This window comes from Neofelis nebulosa, chromosome 8 (assembly GCF_028018385.1).
Source record: "Neofelis nebulosa isolate mNeoNeb1 chromosome 8, mNeoNeb1.pri, whole genome shotgun sequence".
NCBI lineage: Eukaryota > Metazoa > Chordata > Mammalia > Carnivora > Felidae > Neofelis > Neofelis nebulosa.
The window spans coordinates 63,682,614-63,704,061 of NC_080789.1; the positions used below are offsets into that span (position 1 = coordinate 63,682,614).

The 21,448-nt window shown below is 53.0% G+C and overlaps 2 protein-coding genes across 2 annotated transcripts; one reads left to right on the forward strand and one right to left on the reverse strand.

Annotated features, from left to right (window-relative positions):
* The first annotated feature begins 6,038 nt into the window (after window positions 1-6,038).
* On the forward strand, window positions 6,039-11,517 carry LOC131519556 (keratin, type II cuticular Hb1). The gene is made up of 9 exons (XM_058742691.1): window positions 6,039-6,454; window positions 7,196-7,404; window positions 8,189-8,249; window positions 8,969-9,064; window positions 9,282-9,446; window positions 9,723-9,848; window positions 10,102-10,322; window positions 10,587-10,618; window positions 10,916-11,517. Exons 1-9 carry the CDS (start codon window positions 6,086-6,088, stop codon window positions 11,158-11,160), a joined length of 1,524 nt encoding a protein of 507 aa, XP_058598674.1. The 5' UTR covers window positions 6,039-6,085; the 3' UTR covers window positions 11,161-11,517.
* Window positions 11,518-16,460: 4,943 nt separating this feature from the next.
* Window positions 16,461-21,408, reverse strand: LOC131483844 (keratin, type II microfibrillar, component 7C-like). The gene is made up of 6 exons (XM_058682229.1): window positions 21,386-21,408; window positions 20,997-21,135; window positions 20,251-20,376; window positions 18,471-18,691; window positions 17,466-17,497; window positions 16,461-16,950 (listed from the first exon to the last, which is right to left on the reverse strand). Exons 1-6 carry the CDS (start codon window positions 21,406-21,408, stop codon window positions 16,787-16,789), a joined length of 705 nt encoding a protein of 234 aa, XP_058538212.1. The 3' UTR covers window positions 16,461-16,786.
* Between the last annotated feature and the right edge of the window lie 40 nt (window positions 21,409-21,448).

Genomic DNA, 21,448 nt, shown 5'->3' on the forward strand with positions numbered 1-21,448 from the left:
ATCCTTTTCCTGTGAAAAATGTTGAAAGGCAGATTCCCCCACATGGATGATGGATTAGATGAGATAACATCTTGCTGGGGAATTCAGGGTTTCTATGATGGCTACATCTCTGCCATATGCTGAAGTCTGTCTTAATTTTGGAAAAAGGGAGGAAGGCACTAAGAGAAAGAAGGAGACATGGATTCTGAAGTTCCCAATCTGACTGGGAAGACAGACCCACATTTGTGAGAAAGGCTGGAAGTCTGAAGAGGGCTCCTTTTCAGCTGTATCATCAGATGCTCAGAAATGCAATGTCAACTGAGACTGCCTATTCTTTTTTTTTATGTTTTAATGTTTATTTTTGAGAGAGAGACAGAGCATGAGCATGAACATGAGTGGAGGAAGGGCAGAGAGAGAGATACAGAATCCAAAGCACCTCCAAGCTCTGAGCTGTCAGCACAGACCCCGAAGCAGGGCTCGAACCCATGAACCATGAGATCATGACCTGAGCCAAAGTCGGATGCTTAACCAACTGAGCCACCCAGGTGCCACTGACAGTGCCCATTCTGGGGCAATGTAGAATGCAGCTAGTCTGATGTGAAAGGTAAGAAAGGCCCCCTGGAAAGGGTGACAACAGATGCCAGTAAAGAGGCAGGTGGGGCAGTATTGGTGTAAAAAGTGTGCATGGAGGTTTTCAGAAAGTGGACAGTAGGGAAACTTGGAGGACCTTGTGGGAGAGGCAGAGATAGTGAGATGCTGTGACAGTGGAGAGCCCACTGAGGCAGAGCCCTCAGAAGCAGGGCTAGTCGCATCTCTGGGATTCTGCTTCAAAACTACAAGGTGGGAGGCAGCCTGTAGGTTCCACATCTGGAGGATACCAAAACATCTGCATACCAGGCTTGCAGGTATCTAAGGGGCTGTGCCCTTTCTCACCTTGCAGCTCATACTTTCTGTTCACAGAAAGCAGGTGCAGGCCAAGTTTCAGTGAGGGGAGTTGAGGGGTGAAGGAATGGCTGTTTACATAACACTCAGGCTGTATATGAGGGAGTTGACCCTAGGTCAGCCAGCAGGCAGGATGACTGGATTAATGAGTTGAGAGGCCCAAGTCAGAGTCCTGCCTTCTCAGCCAAGTCAGCCTGGGACAGTGGCCAATTATCCATTAGAATTCACCAGAGGAAGGCGGGGCCAAAGGCTCTTGTGGACTGCCCCGGGGGAATGGGGAAATGAAGACTGACTCAGGAACTCTGCCCTTGATGAAATCCATCCCACTAAGCAGGCTGAACCCCTGAATCTCCTCAAGCCCTTCCCTCATCTCTCCCAGTCTCCCCTCCCTCCCATACTCTTCACCCCCCAGATGGTCTATGTCCTTCCAAGTAGCCCTAGAGAGTAATGGTCTAAGATCAAGGATCTTCTCCCTTCTTTTCCCTAGAAATCCACCTCCCATCCACTTCTCTCTTTCCTTCCCCAATCCTACCCCTCAGTCTCTGCCCCATGGCTTTCAAGATTCTTGCCCTTGTTGGCTGGCTTTCCTGACCACTCTCATCATTGTTCAGTTCAAGGACGTCGCTTTGGTCAAGGACACATCTACTCACTTCATTCCTCCTTCAGGCCCCAGCCAGGAATGTCTCCCTACCCATCCCCCACTCCCAGGAATGGCTGCCCTCTGGTCTGCTACATCTGATCCCCACCCCACCCTACCAGAAAGCTTTGCACAATTAACGACCAAGCTTTGATGGTTCCATTACTCAGCATTTAATAGGCAGCTGGCATTCGTTTCATTCATTCCACAAATATTTATTGAGCACCTACTATGTGCCAAGCCCTTGGAATAGATCCACAAACCACACATTTGTGCTCATTGGTGTGTTGCAAGGTTTGCATTTTTGTTCACAATCTGCATATGTGTCCAGCTTTTCTCTTAAAACTGGAAGTCACCACAAACAAGGGTGAGCTCTTCTCTATCCTCTGGCCCTGAACCCTAAGAGCACTGTAAGGGGCCCTGAAGAGGGTCCTGGGGGAAGGGATCAGTGAGAGTGTGTGTTAATGTGCTATATACCAGCACCATCTATTGTGTAATACTTCTAACGATGGTAGAGGGGCAATGAGATAAGCTCATCCCTTCCACTGGGATCAAACATACCAGCAGACTCTGAGTGCCAGCTTTGCCACTAACAACACAAACTGAGCAAGACTCTTAACCTTCTAGGCCTCAGTGTCCTCACCTGACACCTGCCTCAGAGGGTAATTGTAAAAATTAAATGCATTAGTGCATGTTGGGCAATCAGCATAGCATCTAGTAGGAGGTAAGATGAACATCAAGAGATGTTATGATTTTTTAAATTTGGAAGAAGACTCATGAAATGGCTTTCGACACTAAGCATATACCTACTTGCATATTTTTTTTAAATAACCACATACCCTAGCAAAACCCTTCCACAGATATGCCAGAAGACACGGAAAGAATGTTCATGGCCACTCTGTTCATAATACAGACCCTAGAAACAACCATGAGGCCATCAGGGTGGAGAGATAAATTAATTGTGGCATATTCATACAATGAGTATGAACACAATACAGTGACAGGAAGCAACGCTGAAAAAAAAGAAGCCAGACACAAAAGAATACACACAATACAATTCCATTTACATGAACTTCAAAAACTGGAAAACTATGGGGCGTCTGGGGGACTCAGTTAGTTACGCCCGACTCTTGATTTCGGCTCAGGTCACGGTTTGTGAGACTGAGCCCCGAGTTGGGCTCTGCACTGACGGCATGGAGCCTGCTTGGGATTCTCTCTCTTCCTCGATCTCTGCCCCTCCCCCACTCACACTGTCTCTGATCTCTCAAAATAAATAAATATTTTTTAAAACCGGAAAACTAAATAATTTACGGTTTAGGGATGCATACATTGGTTCTAAAACTGCTAAGAAAAGCAAGGGGATGAGTAAACACAAAATCCCAGAGAGATGTTGTCCCTAGGCCAGAAAGAAATGGGGTACAACCAGAATGAGGCTTATAAGAAGCACTAAGTCACACATATATTTCATTTCTTCCTATAGGGGGTAGGTACACCGCCTATACGTTCTTTTGTGTGGGTAACATAGTTCTCAATAAAAACAGTTTTACCCTTGATAAAACCCATATTGCCAGAGCCAAGACTATGGTGGTGATTCAGCCAACCCTCCCCCTCTCTTCTCTCCCCCTCCCCCACCACAAGCTTTTTTACTCCAAGAAAACATACAGAACGAATGTCCTTTCAGGTCTTCAAAAATTAGCTGCAATTAATAATGCCTGAAATTCAATGAAATGGTGAAAATTTGATTTTCTTATATCTTGTTTCTTTAAATTGCTTCTGGTGTCTTTAAAATTGCTTAGGAAGGGCCAGCTATTAGTAATTAGCTCATGTTTATGCATGTCATTTTTATAAGGAGTTACACTGGTGGAGAAGGTAAAGCATATGTGAGATGTACCTTGACTCACAGCGCTTCTCCTCAGGACACCAGCCAACTGGTTTGCTGGGAGCACTGCCATGGCTCAACTGTGGGCAGTGTCCAGAATGGCAATGAGGGTATAAAGGGTCTCGGAAGTGCTGGCCCAGCTCCCCAAACACATAAAGTGACAGCAGGTGCCACACCCTCCTGGACAGCCAGATGGCCGACACAGCCCACGAGCCCGTGTTTGTCCTGTCACAAGGCCTCAGCCCTGAATGTTTCACACAAACACACAGAGCCCTACCCCCAGCCCTGGTCTGTTCCCCTCCTTCCTTCTCCTTTCCCGCCAGCCCCACCCCCCTTCCTCCTTCCCCAAGCTGCCCTGCCTGCCTTTACCTCTAAGACATGGCAGCTACAGGGGGCTGCCGGCCACATCGCTTCTTGTCTCTTTCATTTAATAATGCAAATCTCTGTACTTTATGAGAGAATTCTTCTAGACCTGTTGCCCTGCAGTGGGAGGCTTTGTGGGTAAGTAGAAACAGTACTCTCTGTCAAGATACTCACAGTGCACCAGAGGTATACAAATAACTAAAACCGCTCAGTTCTCAGCCACAGGACCCTATAGATCCCCAGCCCCAGCCTCACGTTGCCCCTATGCTACATTCCCACACCACTGGCCCCTCCTGGTTCTAACCATCCCACCCCCCCGTGACGCTGCCCATCTGCCCAAGACTGATTTTTCCCAGCCATAAATTCCACAGATATCCCCTCCTAAACAACTTTTCCTACCCCTCTTGAAAATTTTCAGAGAGTAGGAAATCTGGGGGTTGTCACAGCATGTAGGTGAGAAGGCATTGCCTCTCCTGGGCTCCATGACTTAACTAGCTAGGAGATACTGGGCAAGTTATTTAACCTCCCCGAGCCTCAGTTTCTTTATCTGTAAAATGGGGATAATGATACATACTTCGTATGGTTGATGGGAGAATTAGAGATTGCTTACGACATAAAATATCAGATAGTAGGTGGCCAAAAGAAAAAAAGACAAGAAAATATCCTCTTATGAAAATAGGATATTTGTTTTCCTACATTGTTCTTTCTAATTACAAAGGGGAAATGTATGCAAGTGATCCGATTTAGCATCACAGATACTGGAACAGCCTGATATTTTTGTGCTTCTTGGGGTGACATAATAAGAATCATATAGCATTGCTCATGAGGTATTCTGCCCAAAAACATGTCAGTTGAACCCAGACAAGCCTCTAGACCAACACTATCCAGTGGACAAGCTGCGATGGTGGAAATGTTCTGTACCTGCGCCATACAGTAAGGTAGTCAGTGGTCCTGTGGTCATGTGGCCCCTGCAACTGGGGAACTCCATTGTCAATTTATTTAGCTTTAACCAATTTAAATTTAAACAGCCGCATACGCCTACAGGATGCCACACTGAACAGGTCAACTCTAGAGTTAACTTCCAGTATCTTTAAAATATAAAGAAAGGATGGAGGGGGGCTGAGGTGGCTCCGTCGGTTAAGCACCAACTTCGGCTCAGGTCATGATCTCAGGGTTTGTGCGTTCAAGCCCTGCATTGGGCTCTGCGCTGACAGCCCAGAGCCTGGAGCCTGCTTCAGATTCTGTGTCTCCCTCTCTCTGCCCCTCCCCTGCTCGTGCTCTGTCTCTCAAGAATAAATAAGCATTTAAAAAAATTAAATATAAGGGACGGAGCCACAAGACAAGTCACATAAAACCGATTTCTTAAAACTTTTGAGACAATTAGGAAGGCTGAAAATGGAACGGCTAGTAAATGATTCTTTGCAACTGTTGTTAATTTTCTTGCACGCGCAGTGGTACAGTCCTGCTTTCTACACGTGCCATACTTTCTGTAACTGTCAAATATGTGGGCAGGGTTGGCACAGTGTTAACCACTCTTGAATCTACGTAACTCAGTGAACATCTCAGGGTGTTTTTATGCTACGCTTTCAACGTTTCCAGATGTTCAGAAACTCTCATGATAAAAGTTGAAAAAGACCAAAAAAAACACACATATTTAATAAACTGCTGGCTGCTGTCTTGACAGGAAAAATGGGATGTATCTCAGCAGCCCGCTAGACAGTCCGGGGATGGGGGGAATGCACATTTGTGGTAGAGTAGCACGATGGCCACTACTGGAATGGAAACTTCTGGATGTTACTCGTTAACACCTCAGTCTTTCCTGAGTCCCCTCCTGACCACCCCACTACACACACACACACACACACACACACACACACAGGTGCCCTGAACCTCCCAGCCTCTGGCCTTGTTTCTCCTCTCCTCTCCTGGCCCCCTTCCTCCCTCTCCTGCCCTGCCCTTCTCTCCCCAATCTCCTCAGATGAGTGCATAGACTGCTGGCAGGGCACTTTGAAGATGAAACATACTGAGTCCCCCTACAGCCCAGAGGTTGGCATCCTATACACTGAGGAGGGTGCGGGCCACTCCACCATGAAAGCATGTGCTAAAGAGGGTTTGGACTCAACTAACCGCCCAAGCCCATAAAGCACAAATTGACCGAAATGCACAGCCAAGCCCTTCAGATCTGAGCATAAATAGGACTGAGGTGCCTGACGGAGCACATTGGAGTTTGCACAAGACTCCAGACCTCGGTCCTGTACTCTGCTACCCGAACCTCCAGGAGCACCATGACTTGCGGATCTGGATTCTGCGGCCGCACCTTCAGCTGTGCCTCAGCCTGCGGGCCCCGGCCCGGCCGCTGCTGCATCACCGCCGCCCCCTACCGCGGCGTCTCCTGCTACCGCGGCCTCACCGGCGGCTTCGGAAGCCACAGCGTCTGCGGCGGCTTCCGCGCCGGCTCCTGCGGCCGCACCTTCGGCTACCGCTCCGGCGGCGTGTGCGGCCCCAGCCCGCCCTGCATCACCAGCGTGTCCGTCAACGAGAGCCTCCTCACGCCCCTCAACCTGGAGATCGACCCCAATGCGCAGTGCGTGAAGCACGAGGAGAAGGAGCAGATCAAGTGTCTCAACAGCAGGTTCGCTGCCTTCATCGACAAGGTGGGTGTCCTTGATCACACCCTTCCTGAGCCCTCGATTCCTGGGCTAGGCTGAAGACAGTCAGGGGCAGGAGACAGGAGGTCCAGGTGAGCTCCCGCTCTCATGGACGAAATGGACACACACCCAGGCCACATGAGGACCAAGGACGTCAGGATACAGAGCGGAGGCTCCTGATTTGATAGTGTTGCCATTATACGCAACCTCTGTCCAGACAGGCAGGTCCCCACGGAGACACAAGGACAGGCTTGGAACTGGCCTGTCAGAGGAAGAGGGCAGAACATGCACACACACAGACACCAAAATGGACACAAGAAATAGGAAGAGGCCCGCAGGGTGAGCCAGTGGGTGGCTGTCCTTGATCCCACCCTTCCTGTAGCCCACCCATGCTCAGCACTCAGGCTGGGCACTGAGACAGGGGGAGCCAGAGGCCAACCGGAGACCTCTACCTGCCTCCAGAATACACATGCCACCTGGACTCACCAGGTCTGGAGAACTCCCTTTACCTGAGAGCAGACGCTGACCTTGCCCAGCCCCTTGCTCCCATCCCTGAGTGAGAAAATCCAGACAGAGATCACAGGAGGGAAATCCAGAAGTCACCTTGTCTCCCACTGCCCATCTCTGCCAAGCTCTGCTGAGCTCCGGGGTCGGGAGTTTGCCCCTAAAGCAATCACCCCAGCCCCACCCCAAATTGGCTTCGGGACACCAAGAGCCGTCTGACCCCTCCCCACACCCTGAATGCAGGTGCGCTTCCTGGAGCAGCAGAACAAGCTTCTGGAGACCAAGTGGCAGTTCTACCAGAACCGCAAGTGCTGCGAGAGCAACCTGGAGCCCCTGTTCGAGGGCTACATCGAGACGCTGAGGCGGGAGGCCGAGTGCGTGGAGGCCGACAGCGGGAGGCTGGCCTCGGAGCTCAACCACGTGCAGGAGGTGCTGGAGGGCTACAAGAAGAAGTGAGTGCGGCCCGGAGTGACGCTGGGCACAGGAGATGGACTTGGCTTAGAGCCCGTTGGGTTAGACTTGAGAAGAATTTTCCAGAAGGACGAGGGGCCATGCAGGCCGGGGACTTGCACGGCAGGGTCATCTCAGCTGCGCCACTCTTGCCCGGATGCCTGCCTCAGGGTGGGGCAGGGATGCCCCCAGGAGACCTCTCTGTCCCCTACTCAGCCTTCCCTTCTCAGAGGCTGTCCCCCAGGCCCCGTGGGGAGGAGGTTTCTGCAGGCTCCCTGGCTGCCTCCTGCTGACTGACCTCTCAGTTTTCCCACCTGTAGCACCTGAGCGTCTGGTGGTTCGGGACTGACAGGCCCTGGGGCCCCGGTGCCACTGCCTGGGGTGCTGAGTGCCGATGGGGGACGGGTGTCATAGGCCCCCACACCTGAGCCAGGTTGGGCAGCCAGATGAGGGGAGGCTGGGGCTGCCGTGCCCCAGAGGTGACACTGTCTTCTCTTAGCATGGGGCTGGGGTTGAGTCCTTATGTGCCTCCTAAGGTGACCTCACAGTAGCTGTGGGAATGGGGCTGGGAGGTCCCACACCTTAGCTCTCTGGACCCCTCAATTTAAAGTCAAGACAGGATCCTAGACCCGTTCCAGATCCAACCAGACAGAATGGAGCCAGATTTGCTGTGTTCCAGCTGTTGGGAGCTCACTAATACTGCCCCCTCCACTGATGTGAAAGGGAGACGGCCTCTGGTGAGACCCGCCCTTCCCTGACCTCCCTCTCTGCCCTCTTCTGCCTCAGGTATGAGGAGGAAGTCTCTCTGAGAGCAACAGCTGAGAATGAATTTGTGGCTCTGAAGAAGGTGAGTGACGTGGGATCCAGAAGCACAGACACCAGGGATCTCGGAATGACAGACTCGTTGGGCACACGACCTGGCCCAATCGGGCTGGGAAATCCCAGGGGTCAGGTCATGGAAGGCTCATTCAGGTCGCCGATGAAGGGCAAGAACCTTGGACTGTGCATTACACCCTGCCCTGGAGCGAGGGATGGCTGGGCTGACCGGCGGATGTCCCACTGTGCTTTAGAAGTTGTGGTCTCTGGCGGGGACTCCATGGAGGCAGGGCAGCTCCAGTCTCTCTGTTGAGGGACAGCGTCCTGTCTAGCACTGGGGGAAGTCTGACCAACAGGAAGGGCCCGGTCCCCAGGTATTGGGGAGGATGGAGCTGAACCCGGAGTGACCAGGTGGTCTTGGAGGACTGCCAGGGGACAGGGAGGGGTCGAGGTGGCGAGCAAGGAGTCAGTCTGGCAGGCTTGTTGGGATAGGGAGGGTAAGAAGCAGAGCTGGGACCATAAGAGGAGAGAAAGGCTGGCGGCCCATCTCAGGCACAAAAGCGTTTGTTCTCATAAGGGCAGGAGGTTGCAAAGCCCACCCCAGGCAGGTCAGAAAGTATGGCGACGGCATGGGAATAGAACAGTAGGAGTCCTTTCCCTTGGCCTCCATGAATGGGAGAGAAGAGAGGGGAGTGTTTGGGGTAATGAGCACCGGGGTCCTCTGAGCTCACAGACACCTCATTTTTCCAGGATGTGGACTGTGCCTACCTCCGCAAGTCAGATCTGGAGGCCAACGCAGAGGCCCTGATCGAGGAGATCAACTTCCTTCGGCGCCTGTATGAGGAGGTGAGGGGCCATGGTCCTGGTCGAAAAGAAGCAGCCAACCTAGAGGAGGAGGCTAGGGCCTGGGACTGAGTTGGCCAGGGATTTGGGTTGGGTGGGCGGCTGCAGTCCATGAGGCTGTAATGGGAACTGGGGTGGAGACCAGGTAAGGGCTGAGAAGACTGGGTCCACACTGTGGTGGGTGAGGCTGGGGTGTAAACAGGTTCCCCACAATCTGCAGGAGATCCGCGTTCTCCACGCCCACATCTCAGACACCTCGGTCATCGTCAAGATGGACAACAGCCGGGACCTGAACATGGACTGCATTGTGGCCGAGATCAAGGCTCAGTACGACGACATCGCCAGCCGCAGCCGGGCTGAGGCCGAGTCCTGGTACCGCAGCAAGGTGAGGGGCACAGGACACCTGTCTCTTAGACATGGCAGCACGAGGGAAGCCAAGTATTTATTAAGAAGACCTCTTTTGTCTGGAGTTTCTGATCCCGTGGGATAGTAACAGAATGGCACACAGCTCTCAAGTTATAATCGCTGGGCAGGGCTGCCATGTATAGTTGCACAGGCTGAGCACTGTTCAACGTCCCAACCATCTGTCGTGTCTGAATGGGAGGGAAACTGCATCCTGAGCTCAGGAGCACCTCTGCTTCCCCCCCGCCCCCCGCCCCAGTGCGAGGAGATGAAGGCCACGGTGATCCGGCACGGAGAGACCCTGCGCCGCACCAAGGAGGAGATCAACGAGCTGAACCGCATGATCCAGAGGCTGACCGCCGAGGTCGAGAATGCCAAGTGTCAGGTACGGGTTCCCTGGGGCCTCCCCAGGGCCACACAGGCAGTGTGTGCCCCGACTGGCTCTCACCATTCATGATCCAGCCCATTTGCATGGCTCATGTCCCTGGTTGTGGTCCCTCAGGGGGACTCCGTTAATGAAGGGGAGAGGCCTGTTCTTGGGGTGTCCCCAGCTGGGGGAGGGGAGAGACTGGACACATGAGGGAAATGGACCGAGACACCCAGGACCATAACCCACTCTGTTCTCTCCTGGGCCCCAGAACACCAAGCTGGAGACCGCGGTGACCCAGGCTGAGCAGCAGGGCGAGGCGGCCCTGAGCGACGCCCGCTGCAAGCTGGCCGAGCTGGAGGCCGCCCTGCAGAAGGCCAAGCAGGACATGGCCTGCCTGGTCAAGGAGTACCAGGAGGTGATGAACTCCAAGCTGGGCCTGGACATCGAGATCGCCACCTACAGACGGCTGCTGGAGGGCGAGGAGCAGAGGTGAGACCCAACCCAGCCTGGCTCTGAGTTGCCCATTCCTGCCCCTTGAATACACTCCATCCTTTCTTCTGTCTCAGCAATGGCCAGCGGTCTAGGAAAACCTCTTATTCATCACACTGGGGACGGGGGCAGTTTGGGAGGGCTGTTCCCTCAGACCCTCTGCTTCCACCCTGACCACTTGTGGACCCTGCCCCAAGGTGTGGAGGAGCTCTATCCGAAACTCTGGATGAGTCACTCATGTTGCCTTTTTCTTCTTCCCTCTAGACTATGTGAAGGCGTTGGGGCCGTGAATGTCTGTGAGTAACACAGCCCCTGTGTGGATGGATTTATTCCCTTCCTATAAGGGGTAGCAGAGTCTGGAGGGTGGGGTTCCACTGATAGCTAAATATCATAAAGTGGGCTGGCATCACAGCAGGAGGGATTGGGGGTCAGAGAGCAGGAAAGACCACAGCTTTGGGCCTAGCATTGTAAATAAAGATTCTCCTGACTTTAATACACAGTGCTCAGGGCCCGGGGATCTGCATCATCTGGGAGGCTGATGGCTCGCCACCCCCCCCCACCCCAGAATTCTCATGAGCATTTGGGTTTTGCAGGTGTCAGCAGCTCCCGGGGCGGGGTCGTCTGCGGGGACCTCTGCGTGTCCGGCTCGCGGCCGGTGACCGGCAGCGCGTGCAGCGCCCCCTGCAGCGGGAACCTGGCGGTGAGCACCGGAATGTGCGCGCCCTGTGGCCCCTGCAACTCCGTCACGTCTTGCGGCCTGGGCACCGGCGGTGTGGGCTCCTGCGGCATCAGCTCCTGCGGCGTGGGGTCCTGCGCCAGCAGCTGCCGCAAATGTTAGGTGGCCGAACTCACGCCTCGGGCCTGGGGTCTCTCCCACCCAGCCTCCCCGTGGAGCAAGCTCTCAATTACCTCTCTGGCACTTTGAAAGGTCTGTCCCACTCCAGGCCTCTCATGTCTATGTGTGATCCCCTCTTCCTCGGCTCTGCTGCCCCGTGCTGGGAGAGGCTACCCCTAAAAAGTCCCCTTGACGCCCATACGAAGGGGGTTGAGGGGCCCAGAGGACCAGGACAAGGTCCTACCCTAGGCTGTCATGGGGCTGATGGCCATATCCCACCCCCAACCACTCCCCTTCCACCTCTGTCATGTTCACCTGTCTTGATCTGTGTTTCCAATAAATCAATGTAGCCACCTCTGAGCCTTGTCTGCACCTCTGTTATCCTCAAGGGTCAGGGTTTGGGAGAGTCCCCAAAGTCACGTGGAACAGAAAAAGGTCTAGTCTGGGGTCAGTAACCGGGGCAGGGCCCCACAAGCTTCCATGGTCCAGCCGGTGTTTGACCCCTGCATGCACCTTTAGTGGTCATTTCACTAACACACTGTTGCCTCCCAGAAAACATCCCTGTGCATATCTGTCAACTGATGGATAACGAAAGTTAGATTCATCAGTCACTCAAAACTTAAGGAAACATCACTCACTGCTTTGCTGGGGAAGACTCATGCCTGAGCAATTTATTAGAATTCCTTCAAGGGTAACTATGTGAACATGACTTAAACTTTCAAAAAGCCTTTGATGTGGCTACTTTTTGCTTTTTGAATGGAGTCCTTTTGGGGTCTGGAGACCTGCCAGAGCTGATAAATTACCTCCAGGATAGAAAACAGCACGTAGCAAGACAATGAGGTGGCACAGAGGTAAGGACATAGACTCTGGAGCCAGATGACTTGGGTCCAAAATGGGGCTCTGCTCCTTCCTGGCTGAGTGACCTTGGTTAATTTCCTCACCCTCTCTGTGTCTCAGTTGCCACATTTCTAGAGTGAGAAAGATAAAAGCGCGCCTACCTCTTGAGTAGATGGGAGAACTAGGCATTTCATACGTAACGTGTGCAGACGGTGCCTGCAGCAAAAGAATCATGACATGCGCTTGTCATGAGCCCTATTCTCTTGCAGAATATAAAGTGGAAATCCCTCCAAGGACCAGGGCTATGGCCAGCCTCCTGTGCCCATCTGTAAATGATTACAGGGGCGCCTGGGGGGCTCAGTTGATCAAGTGTCCAACTTGGGCTCAGGTCACGATCTCACACTCCATGAGTTCGAGCCCCGCGTCAGGCTCAGTGTTGACAGCTCGGACCCTGGAACCCACTTCGGATTCTGTATCTCCTTGTCTCTCTGCCCCTCCCCGGCTCATGCTCAGTCTCTCTGTCTCAAAAATAAATAAACATTTTTAAAAAGTTTTTTCATTAAAAAAGTGAATAAATATCTTTAAAAATTTTTAACAATAAATAAATAAACAGATTACATTTCCCTCATATTACACTTAGCTGTGTGATCAGATACAGCAAATAGAGAGAGAAATCTCCACGTATTCCAGGGCCATTGAGCTCCTACGTGCAGAGAACTGTTTCCCCCTTGACACTATGAGGATCTTACAAGTAGCAAAGAAAGTAAGAAGATGGTCCCTCCATCTTGCTATGGCGAAGGCAAGTCCCTGAATACATATCTGTACAGCAGGGCAAACCTCTAAACTTCCAGGCCCGGAAAACTGTAGCAGAAATCTAAACCCACCCCCATCCTTCAGGGCAATAGAAATAAATAATATTGAGAGCCCAGAAGCAAGTGGTCTGAAAAGACCAGGCTCTTTTAAGGTAGAGGATCAATCCAAGGCCCCCCACCCACTAGTATGTCCCCTCTCCCCTCCTGATGGAATTCTGAGCAGGCCAGGACCCTGGGAGAGTTCCAGACCATGCAGTTGTTCTAACCAGCTCTCTGTGCTGTGACACCACACAGCTCAGAAGCAGGCCATCAGGAGTCCAGACCTGAGGCCCAAACCCCAGCTCCATCACTCCATCCCTCCCCAGTTCAGAAACTACCCAATGAACTTCTCATCTCTGCCAACCAACCCCTCCCTTCCCATCGCGCTGGTCTCATCAGCCCAGCTGGGCCCTGATGGCCTTACTTACTCTCAGCCTCCTTCCAGTTCCCACTCCTGGAAAGGCTCAGGAAGCGGAGCAAGAGTGAATGAATCAAATACATAATACTCCTGATGCAGAACGGTGACAAAAATGGAACGCCTCGCTGTGTGACCTGTGGCAAGTTACCTCCCCTCTCTGGGCCTCAGTGTATTCACTAGTGACATAAAATGTTTGGACCAGATGGCTGCTGAGGCCCCTTACCGATATAAAAGCTCCATTGGTCCTCAGGAGAGGTGGGACAGGACTAGGAGCTAGAAGCGGGGGGAGATGGGGACCCCAGATGCCATGTAGCCATGCAGTGTGCGTGCTGGCTATACCTTCCTTCCACAGAGCTCACTGTCTGTGAGCAGCTCTCTGTGAGTAGAACAATATGATCACATCCAGGTACGTGCACATCTCCGGGCATCTGTGTGGAAGCACCTGTGTGTGTGTGAGAGAGACTGTGAGCATTCCTACATGTGTGAGTGTGTGTGTGAATGTGCACATGCCTGTGTGTCCGTGCTGAAGGGGGGAGCTCTGTGGGTACCGCAGTGTGAGTGACAGGTGGATTCATGTGCTGATGGGGGAGGAGGCGGAGAACCGGGATAAGGCAGGAGTGGTGAGGGTAGGTGCCGCTGGGTGTCATCCTGGGGAGGTGCCCTCTGGCCAGGGAGCCCCGGCTCTAACCCGTGGGGTTCCCCATTTCCCCTCCTGCCCTGTAGACACTCTAGCTCCAGCTGGGGCAGCAGGAGACCAGCTGGCCTTAGACTTGTAGAGCCTTCTTTTAAAGGTGCTCAAAGCCTTTCCCAAGACTCCAGTACCTGAGATATTCATTGCATTTATGTAACTCTTACTATGTTTTAAGGACTTTGCATATAGTAATATATTTTTCACACAATCCTGTGACAGGGACTATTCTCGTTTTACCGGTCAACTATGGTGCAGAGAGGTTCAGTAAGGAGGAAAATGAAAAGGGACAGGTGAATCTTCACCAGTTAGATCTGGGAAGGGCAGGACTGAGACTCAGAAACAGGGAGTGTTTGGGCCAGGGTAACGGCAAGATTGGGAGCAGAATCCAGACCCTTCCTTCCTTACTCCAGGCTGGCCTGGCTGATACATTGCAGCTGGAATTTCATCAGGAAGGATTGTGTGTAGACTCATCCAGAGACTCCTGAGGGGTTTCCATGGGGTGAGACAGGTTAATGGTGGAAGAATGACCCAATGCGTCCAAGAACAGAGCTGACCACACAGGACCACAGAGCCTCACTCTACCCGTTCACCCATTCATCCGTTCATATCCACTGCATGGCAGGCCCTAGAGATGGGTTGACAAGACAGTCACTGGCTCTGAGGGGCTTATATAGAGATGCCAACATCTAAGTCACATCTGTCGCGTCTAAGTGCTATCAAGTATGAGGCAGGCCGGAGCAGAAGAAGGCTGACCCTCTAGTGGTCCCGTTCTGCTGAGAAGTGATGTCTTAACTGGTGACACCCACCTCCCTTCAGAAGTCACCTTGACTAACAAAGCTTGTAAATAGGCTGGTAAGACTCTCTGTAAATGCACCACATAGTTCTCTCCCACCCCAGGCTGGAATGTGGCCCGTGGCCAGGGAAGCCACTCAGAGAATCAGTCCCCAAACCACAAACATGGCTGGTGGCCCACGCAAGACACGCAAGCCTGACCCAGCAGCCCATGGGATCTGGACTGACGTCAGGCTTGGGATTCGAAACGGGAAAACGTGAACAGCCAGCCCTCCGTGGTGTGGGCCGCAGAATGCTCACCACAAACCCAGCCAACGACTCCAGGTGAGAGTTCCCTTGGCACCTCCCTCCAAGTCCTTTCCTTGACATTATCAGCACAGCAGGAGCTGGCAAAACCTGACCTTGAAGATCACAGAACATCATTACCTTCCCAGCAAAATGCAGGGAACCTGGAGCCCAACCGCAAAATCTCGCAAAGGGGCAGCTCGGCTCTCAGCTGCTTTGCACTGAGAGTGTCGGTAAGAACGTTTGTTTATACAGTTGGTGTCGGTCAGAATTGGCCAAATGGGGCTGATGTGTGCGTCTATTGGGTCCGTGTCCCCTGCCCCCCTGCTGCGTGGCAGTCCTTATGCCAAGTTTCGGTCTCATTCCTCTTGCATGATACAGTTCTGTTTACCCAGGAAGGGGGCCTTTTTGGATACCTGTTTTCTGGGCAGGGACCCAGGAAAACACAGCAGACATAGTGTACCTTAAAAGGTAAAGCCAAGGCCTCTGGCCAATGACGCACCTTAACCCCACCCAGGGACATAGAAAGCAGGAACCATTGTTCCCCGCATGTGTTGATGATGTAACCCTTTGTGCAATAGAAAAGACTGTGAGTTCACCGAGTGGAAGTTTCTCTCGGGCCTGTGTGGCAAAGAGAGAGCCCAGAGATCCAGCCCTTCTCTGGCCACGCACCACCCCCCGCAAACTGGCCTATCTTCTGCCCCTCAAAGTCCAGTTGCCTTGTAAAAACCCACAGCAAACAACACCATAGACCTGGAAATAGAGGCAGAGCCAGAAGCTCCATCTGCTTCCAAAGACATGCTCTCCCAGCCCACCATCGGGTCATTTGTTAAACTAGAACCCAGGCCTGGGCCACCCAGCTGTGTTCATATCCCCCCCGCCAGAATCTTCGAGGGCCGTCTTCCCCGGAGCCTGTCCTCAAGTGCCCCTGCCAGGCCGGCAGAGGGTGATTTGCCCTCATCCCCACCTCCTCCATTCTCTTTGGGGCTGGTTTGGGCCTGCCTCCCCACCAGAACGTCCTGTGCAGGGCCAGAACCAGAGTGCCTGGCTCACTCAATACTGCACCTGACCCTCAGAAGCCATTCGGTAAGTGTCTGTAGGGCGAGTGACTGGATGAATGAAGGCAGCGCTCAGCAACCAGACATGGTGGAATGCGGGCCCCAGGCTGGGGAATAAGCAGGTCTGAGGAGGAATGAACCCCTTCTTTCACTTTCCCCAAGGGTCCTCTGTCAACCCACCACCACCACCAACCTCAGGATCCTGGTTCAGTGACATCACCATAAACTGAAGTCATGTGGACCCACACTCCGCAAGGGGAGGGCTGCTTCCTGGTAGTGTTCGCTCCTTTTCTCCCCTACCCCCAAATCCAGCCAGTTTCGTCTTGGCTCTGTACCTAACTTGAGGAATCCAGGCGCAAACAGCCCAGTGGCTCAGTCCACTGAAGAACTTTTATTGCAAAGGAGGAGTCCTAGGAAAATAAGAGTGAAGGGGTGGGGGCAGGTCAGAGGGACAGGGTGCTGGGTCCAGGTAAGCCACATGGCCTCCTCAGTGGCTCAGCATCCGGGCTATCTTCACCCTGGAAACCGGACAGTCACCGTCCGGTAAACTAGATTCCAAGACTTTACGCTCCGGGGTGGGGGCAGGCAAGAGGGAAAGATGAGGTGACGGCTAGCTCCGTGGGAGAGAGCGTCTGAGACAGAGGGTCAAGTCCTTGGGGCAGAAGCTAGGGTTTTCTCCAGAGCATGGCAGGAAGGTTCAACATCTGCGGGCACCGCTGCAGCCAAAGCCCCCGAAGCACCCGGGGGAGCCGCAGAGCGCGCAGCCGCCGCCAGGGGCGCTCGTGTCCAGGGCGCCGGAGCCCGCTTGGGGAGGCAGCAGGTTGGCCGGGCCAGAGGCTGAGCCCAGCCCGCTGCCCAGGGCTGAGCAAAGAGCGGCTGTCAGAGGGGAAACCGTCTTCTCCCGCTCCGCCCCCAGAAGACAGCATACAGACTCCTCTCCCAGAGGGCAGCCTCAAAGACCCTCCTCCTCTCCAGGAGTCAGAGGTGCAAACTCCCCAAAGACCAAGGGGTCTTGGTGCAGACCCCTTCCTCCAAGAAACAGACTCCAGAAGGCCCCCCTCCCTGAACTCGGACACTCAGGTTCTCCCCACGTGAGAATGAAACAGTCTCTTCCACAAGGACAGACCCACAAGAACACCCTCCCACACCCCAGGACAAACCAACAGAACCTGCCCCCAAAGAACAGACCACAAGACCTCCCCCTTCAACACACACAAAGAATCACCCCCAAGAGAATAAACAGCCCCCCACAAAAGGGAGACATACAGAGGAAGCAATCCCAAATCCCAAATCCCTTCCCAAGAGAATGCACACAAAGGGGTGTAGGGGATAAGATTGAACTCCTCTAACCCAAGCTATGTCTATTATTTACTTACTGAAGCTTCCTGCCCCAAATCCCGGACCAAGCCTGCAGAGAGGAGGAGGAAGCAGGTGAGTGAACATCCCTCCTGGGTATAATAATCCCCATTCTCCAAAACAAAACTTTCCTGGCCCTCCCCGGACGGGCAGAGAGATCTACATGCCCCTGGTTCTCTCAGATCCCCACAGCCCTTTTGCATCAGACTCCTCTGGAGCTTAAACTCGATCTTTCCTCCTTAAATTCAGATAGTCCGATTTTATCGATGACCTCTTGGAGGAGGGAGAAGGCTAACGACGCTTTCTTTGGCCTAAACTTAGCCTAAAAGGAGAGACCATGAAGGGAACATTTTAAAGGACACTATAGAGGAGATAGCTCAATCATCTGAAGACTATTGGTCAAGCCACACCCAGCCGCTTTCTACCTGTGTGTCCTTGAGGTGGTCCTTTACCCTGAGACTCAGTTTCCCCATCTGTAAAATGGGGATGACAGCACCTCCCTCCCAGGGGTTTTGCGGGGTTGAAAGATAATAAATGCTGCATGCCTGTTGCATGGTGGGTTCCCTGTCCCTCCCCTCAGCCTGGGGTACCCAGCTGGAGCTAGCAGCCCTTGGGTCTCTACTGTTGTCTGAGGTTAAAAGCCAGGCCCTGCCTGTTCCCATAAACCCCGCCTTCGGGGCAAGAAGGGCAGAACTGAGAAGGCACTCCAAACTGGAGACATTATTCCCCTTGGCTAGGCCTTGGTCCTTGCAGCTGCCTCACTGGACAGACTGGCCCCTGCTCTCTGCCCTTGGGGGTGTGTGACCATGTGTTGTCCCATCCCAGGTGCCAAGGGTGCTCCTTAAAGCCCTAAAGGGCCTTAAGCTGGTGGGGAGAAATTGGCTCCAGGAGAACAAGGCCCTGGATCCCCAGGTCATCTCTCCCCACCACCCCCCCTCCCCAGCTGGTAAGGACCCAGATGGTGACCTCCCTGGGCCCCTGCACTCCTCGCTGTGGCCACACCCAAAGCACTGCCCAGCCCCCACCTGCTCTCCTCGCCCTCCAGCAGCTTGCGGTAGGTGGCGATCTCAAAGTCCAGGCCTAGCTTCACGATCATGAGCTCCTGGTACTCCCGCAGCTGCCGGGCCATGTCCTGCTTGGCTCGCTGCAGGGCGGCCTCCAGCCAGGCCAGCTTGCCCTGGGCACTGTCTGAGGCACCCTCCTCCTGCAGAGCTCGTGGCTCCCTGGCTCTGTCTAGTTCACAGGGCTGGGGGCAAAGGGAAGAGCACGGACAGGACATCCTTGCCCCCCACCCCCTCCCCCATCAAAGATCCAGACCCTTCTTGGAGGCCAGAGGGCCAATGAGGGATTAAAGATCACTGTATGGAATGGGCCTTCCTGTTCCAAAAAATGTGTCTGTGTCTGCCCAGCTCCCAGTGTGGAGATTTGGGACCAGCCATCCGAGATGGCTGAGACAGAGCCTTTCACGTCTAATATGGTAACTCTTCTCAAAGGAGCTAGGATCCAGGAAGCATCAAATGCTCCTGAGCACATAATGCTAGGTTTATTATTTCATCAGGGAAACTAACAGGAAGGATATCCTTTCCTCGCCAGAAACTAGCCTCTGTAGTCTCTGCAGAAATAGAACAATAATAAACGCTGGCCTTGATGAGCTTTTCTTGCTGCTTAGGAAACTGGGGGTGGGGGATGGGGGGACTGTGATCAGAACAGCAGAGGCCAGTGGCAGACTGAACCATGACAGGCCCATCCATTCACTGTGCCACCCCCTTGAACCTGAACAGCTTGTCCCTCCTCACAGTCATCAGTTTCTGAAGAAGGGAGGACCTCTCAGAGCCCCAGACACTTGTATCCACAGAAAGCAGGGGAAACAAGGAGCAGAACCCCTTCCCTCTGCAGGTAAAGTATGAGCCCAGGGGGCTTGACAGGGCAGCTGGGAGGAGAGAGGGGAGATTGAGAGGCAGAGAAGTTGGAAGAAAGAAAACATCCATGTGGGAACCTCTCTTTCCTAAGCCTAGAGCCTGAGCTGCAAACCCGAATGCCTCCAGAGGCCTGGCTGGAGGCATCCCAAGGTGAAGGCCAAATGTTAACCCTCTAGCAATAGTATCCAGTTCCAGAAAGAAATCCTTAAGTCTCCCACAATCACCAGGACCTCTTTCACAGTTTCAGCCTCTCACATCTCTAATTTAGAGACACGGGTGTTGGTACCTTTTGCCTTCCACAAGGATAATAACAGCACCAGCCAAGATGATGAGAAAATGGCAAGAGCCCTCTGCCTCTGCATCAAAGGACGCAGCTCAGGTTGGTGGGGTCGATGCACACAAAAGGAGCACGGCCTTGTGTGAAGGCGACAGAGAAGACAGAAGCCTCCCTTCCCTAGCAGAGTGTTGCCAACTCCGTGCATTATTTAAAGAGAACCCAGAAAACTGGATTTCTGCGGAACGTCTTGCGATTCCCAAAGAAGGGCTGAAGTTTAATGCTATGTAGGACAAACAAAGCATGCAGATACAAAATCGCACGTGCGCATGAACACTGATAGGTAAACAAGCGTACAGATTTATACGTATTTTACCTATGGGTCAGTTACGTGCCCACATGAACTACTACAGAGTCCCAGGCAAAGGCAGCGTGATGTACACGTGTAAAGCCACACTTCCGTTTGTTCGGACACTCACAAAGAGAAACTCTACCCATCTACTCCAGAGGAGGGGGACGACTAGTCGAGCTGTCATAGATAATGGACACCCTCCCACTGTTCATCACTGCGGTGAGCCATCCCCCCCCACCCCCGCCACACCCACCCCTCACCTGACTCTTAGCGCTGTTCACCTCCGCAGTCAGCCGCTGGATGGCCTGGTTAAGCCTGTTCAGCTCCTCCTTGCTGTGTCGCAGGCCCTGAGTGTGTTTCTGCACGGTCGCCTGTACCTCCTCGCACTGTGGGGCAAAGGCAGCACAGAACTGGGGAGGGTCAGGGCGAGGAGGACAGCCGACAAGGGCACTCAACCGAAGCCCGCAGGACAGCTCCAGGACCAACCCCTCCACCTTCCCTCATGAGCAGGTCATCTGACTACTCTGGGCCTCTGTTTCTCTGTCTGGAAAATGGGGATGATCGTCTTTCCTATTGCCGAGGGTTGACGGGCACACTGGCGGATGCTCTATCGGGTCTAGAGATGCCAAAGGTAATGTCGAAGGGATGGCACAAAGAACAACGCAGGCCGATAATCTGTCGAGTCATTTGACTGAGATCACATAGGGTTTATCCCAGGCAACAGGGGTAGTTAGACTCTAGCAAATCAGTTATGGTCATTCACATAGGATCATGGCAATTAATACAAACACCATTTTTAAAGATCCAGCAGTGATTCCTAATTTAAAAGTACTTTCGAAAATCTCTGAATATAAAGAAACTCCTTTAAGTTGATGAATGCTACTCACCAGCGATAGGGATCCAGATTCCAGCTCCTTTGCTAAACCCAAGGCCACTATGGGGAGAGCTATCTAGAAGGGACGAAATCAGGGGGCCTTTTCCCTTTCCTGCACCTGTCTTCACATACCAGCCCATAAACCGCCTGGGCTCGGTAACTGACGCACAGGGCCTTATTCTCTTCAAGGTCTTCTATCTCCACCGTCTCACCTGGGCTCAAGACCACCGTGAAGTAGGCCAGGTGGGTGTTACTGTCTCCCTTATCCTTCCTTGGGCAAGCTGAAGCTCATTACATCTACTGTCCGAGGAAGTAGGGACCCAGTGGGACATGAGTGACCCTGCCAGTCGAGCTGAGCTAGACTGCGTCTTAAGTGCATGTTCTTTGCTCTGTACCCTGAGGAACATTAAAGTCACACACACTCTTCAACCCAGACAACAGGAACTGTTCACGCCAAACCCAGTGCAAATTGCTTTCCAGGGCAGAGGGGGTATGGGAAATGGATATCAACAGACTCCCACAGGCCACCCTTTCCGGGTCCCATTCCCAAAAGCTGTAGACACAGCAGACAAGCTTGTGCTGGC

Coding starts and splice junctions, on each gene's coding strand:
- LOC131483844 (XM_058682229.1), bottom strand. CDS start 21,408: ATGGGACCCGGAAAGGGTGGCCT. Junction 20,377..20,996: donor CCCAGGCGGTTTATGGGCTG/GTATGTGAAGAC, acceptor TTTGCCCCACAG/TGCGAGGAGGTACAGGCGAC. Junction 18,692..20,250: donor TGAACAGCGCTAAGAGTCAG/GTGAGGGGTGGG, acceptor CTTTGCCCCCAG/CCCTGTGAACTAGACAGAGC.
- LOC131519556 (XM_058742691.1), top strand. CDS start 6,086: ATGACTTGCGGATCTGGATTCTGCGGCCGCACCTTCAGCTGTGCCTCA. Junction 8,250..8,968: donor AATTTGTGGCTCTGAAGAAG/GTGAGTGACGTG, acceptor TCATTTTTCCAG/GATGTGGACTGTGCCTACCT. Junction 9,065..9,281: donor TTCGGCGCCTGTATGAGGAG/GTGAGGGGCCAT, acceptor CACAATCTGCAG/GAGATCCGCGTTCTCCACGC.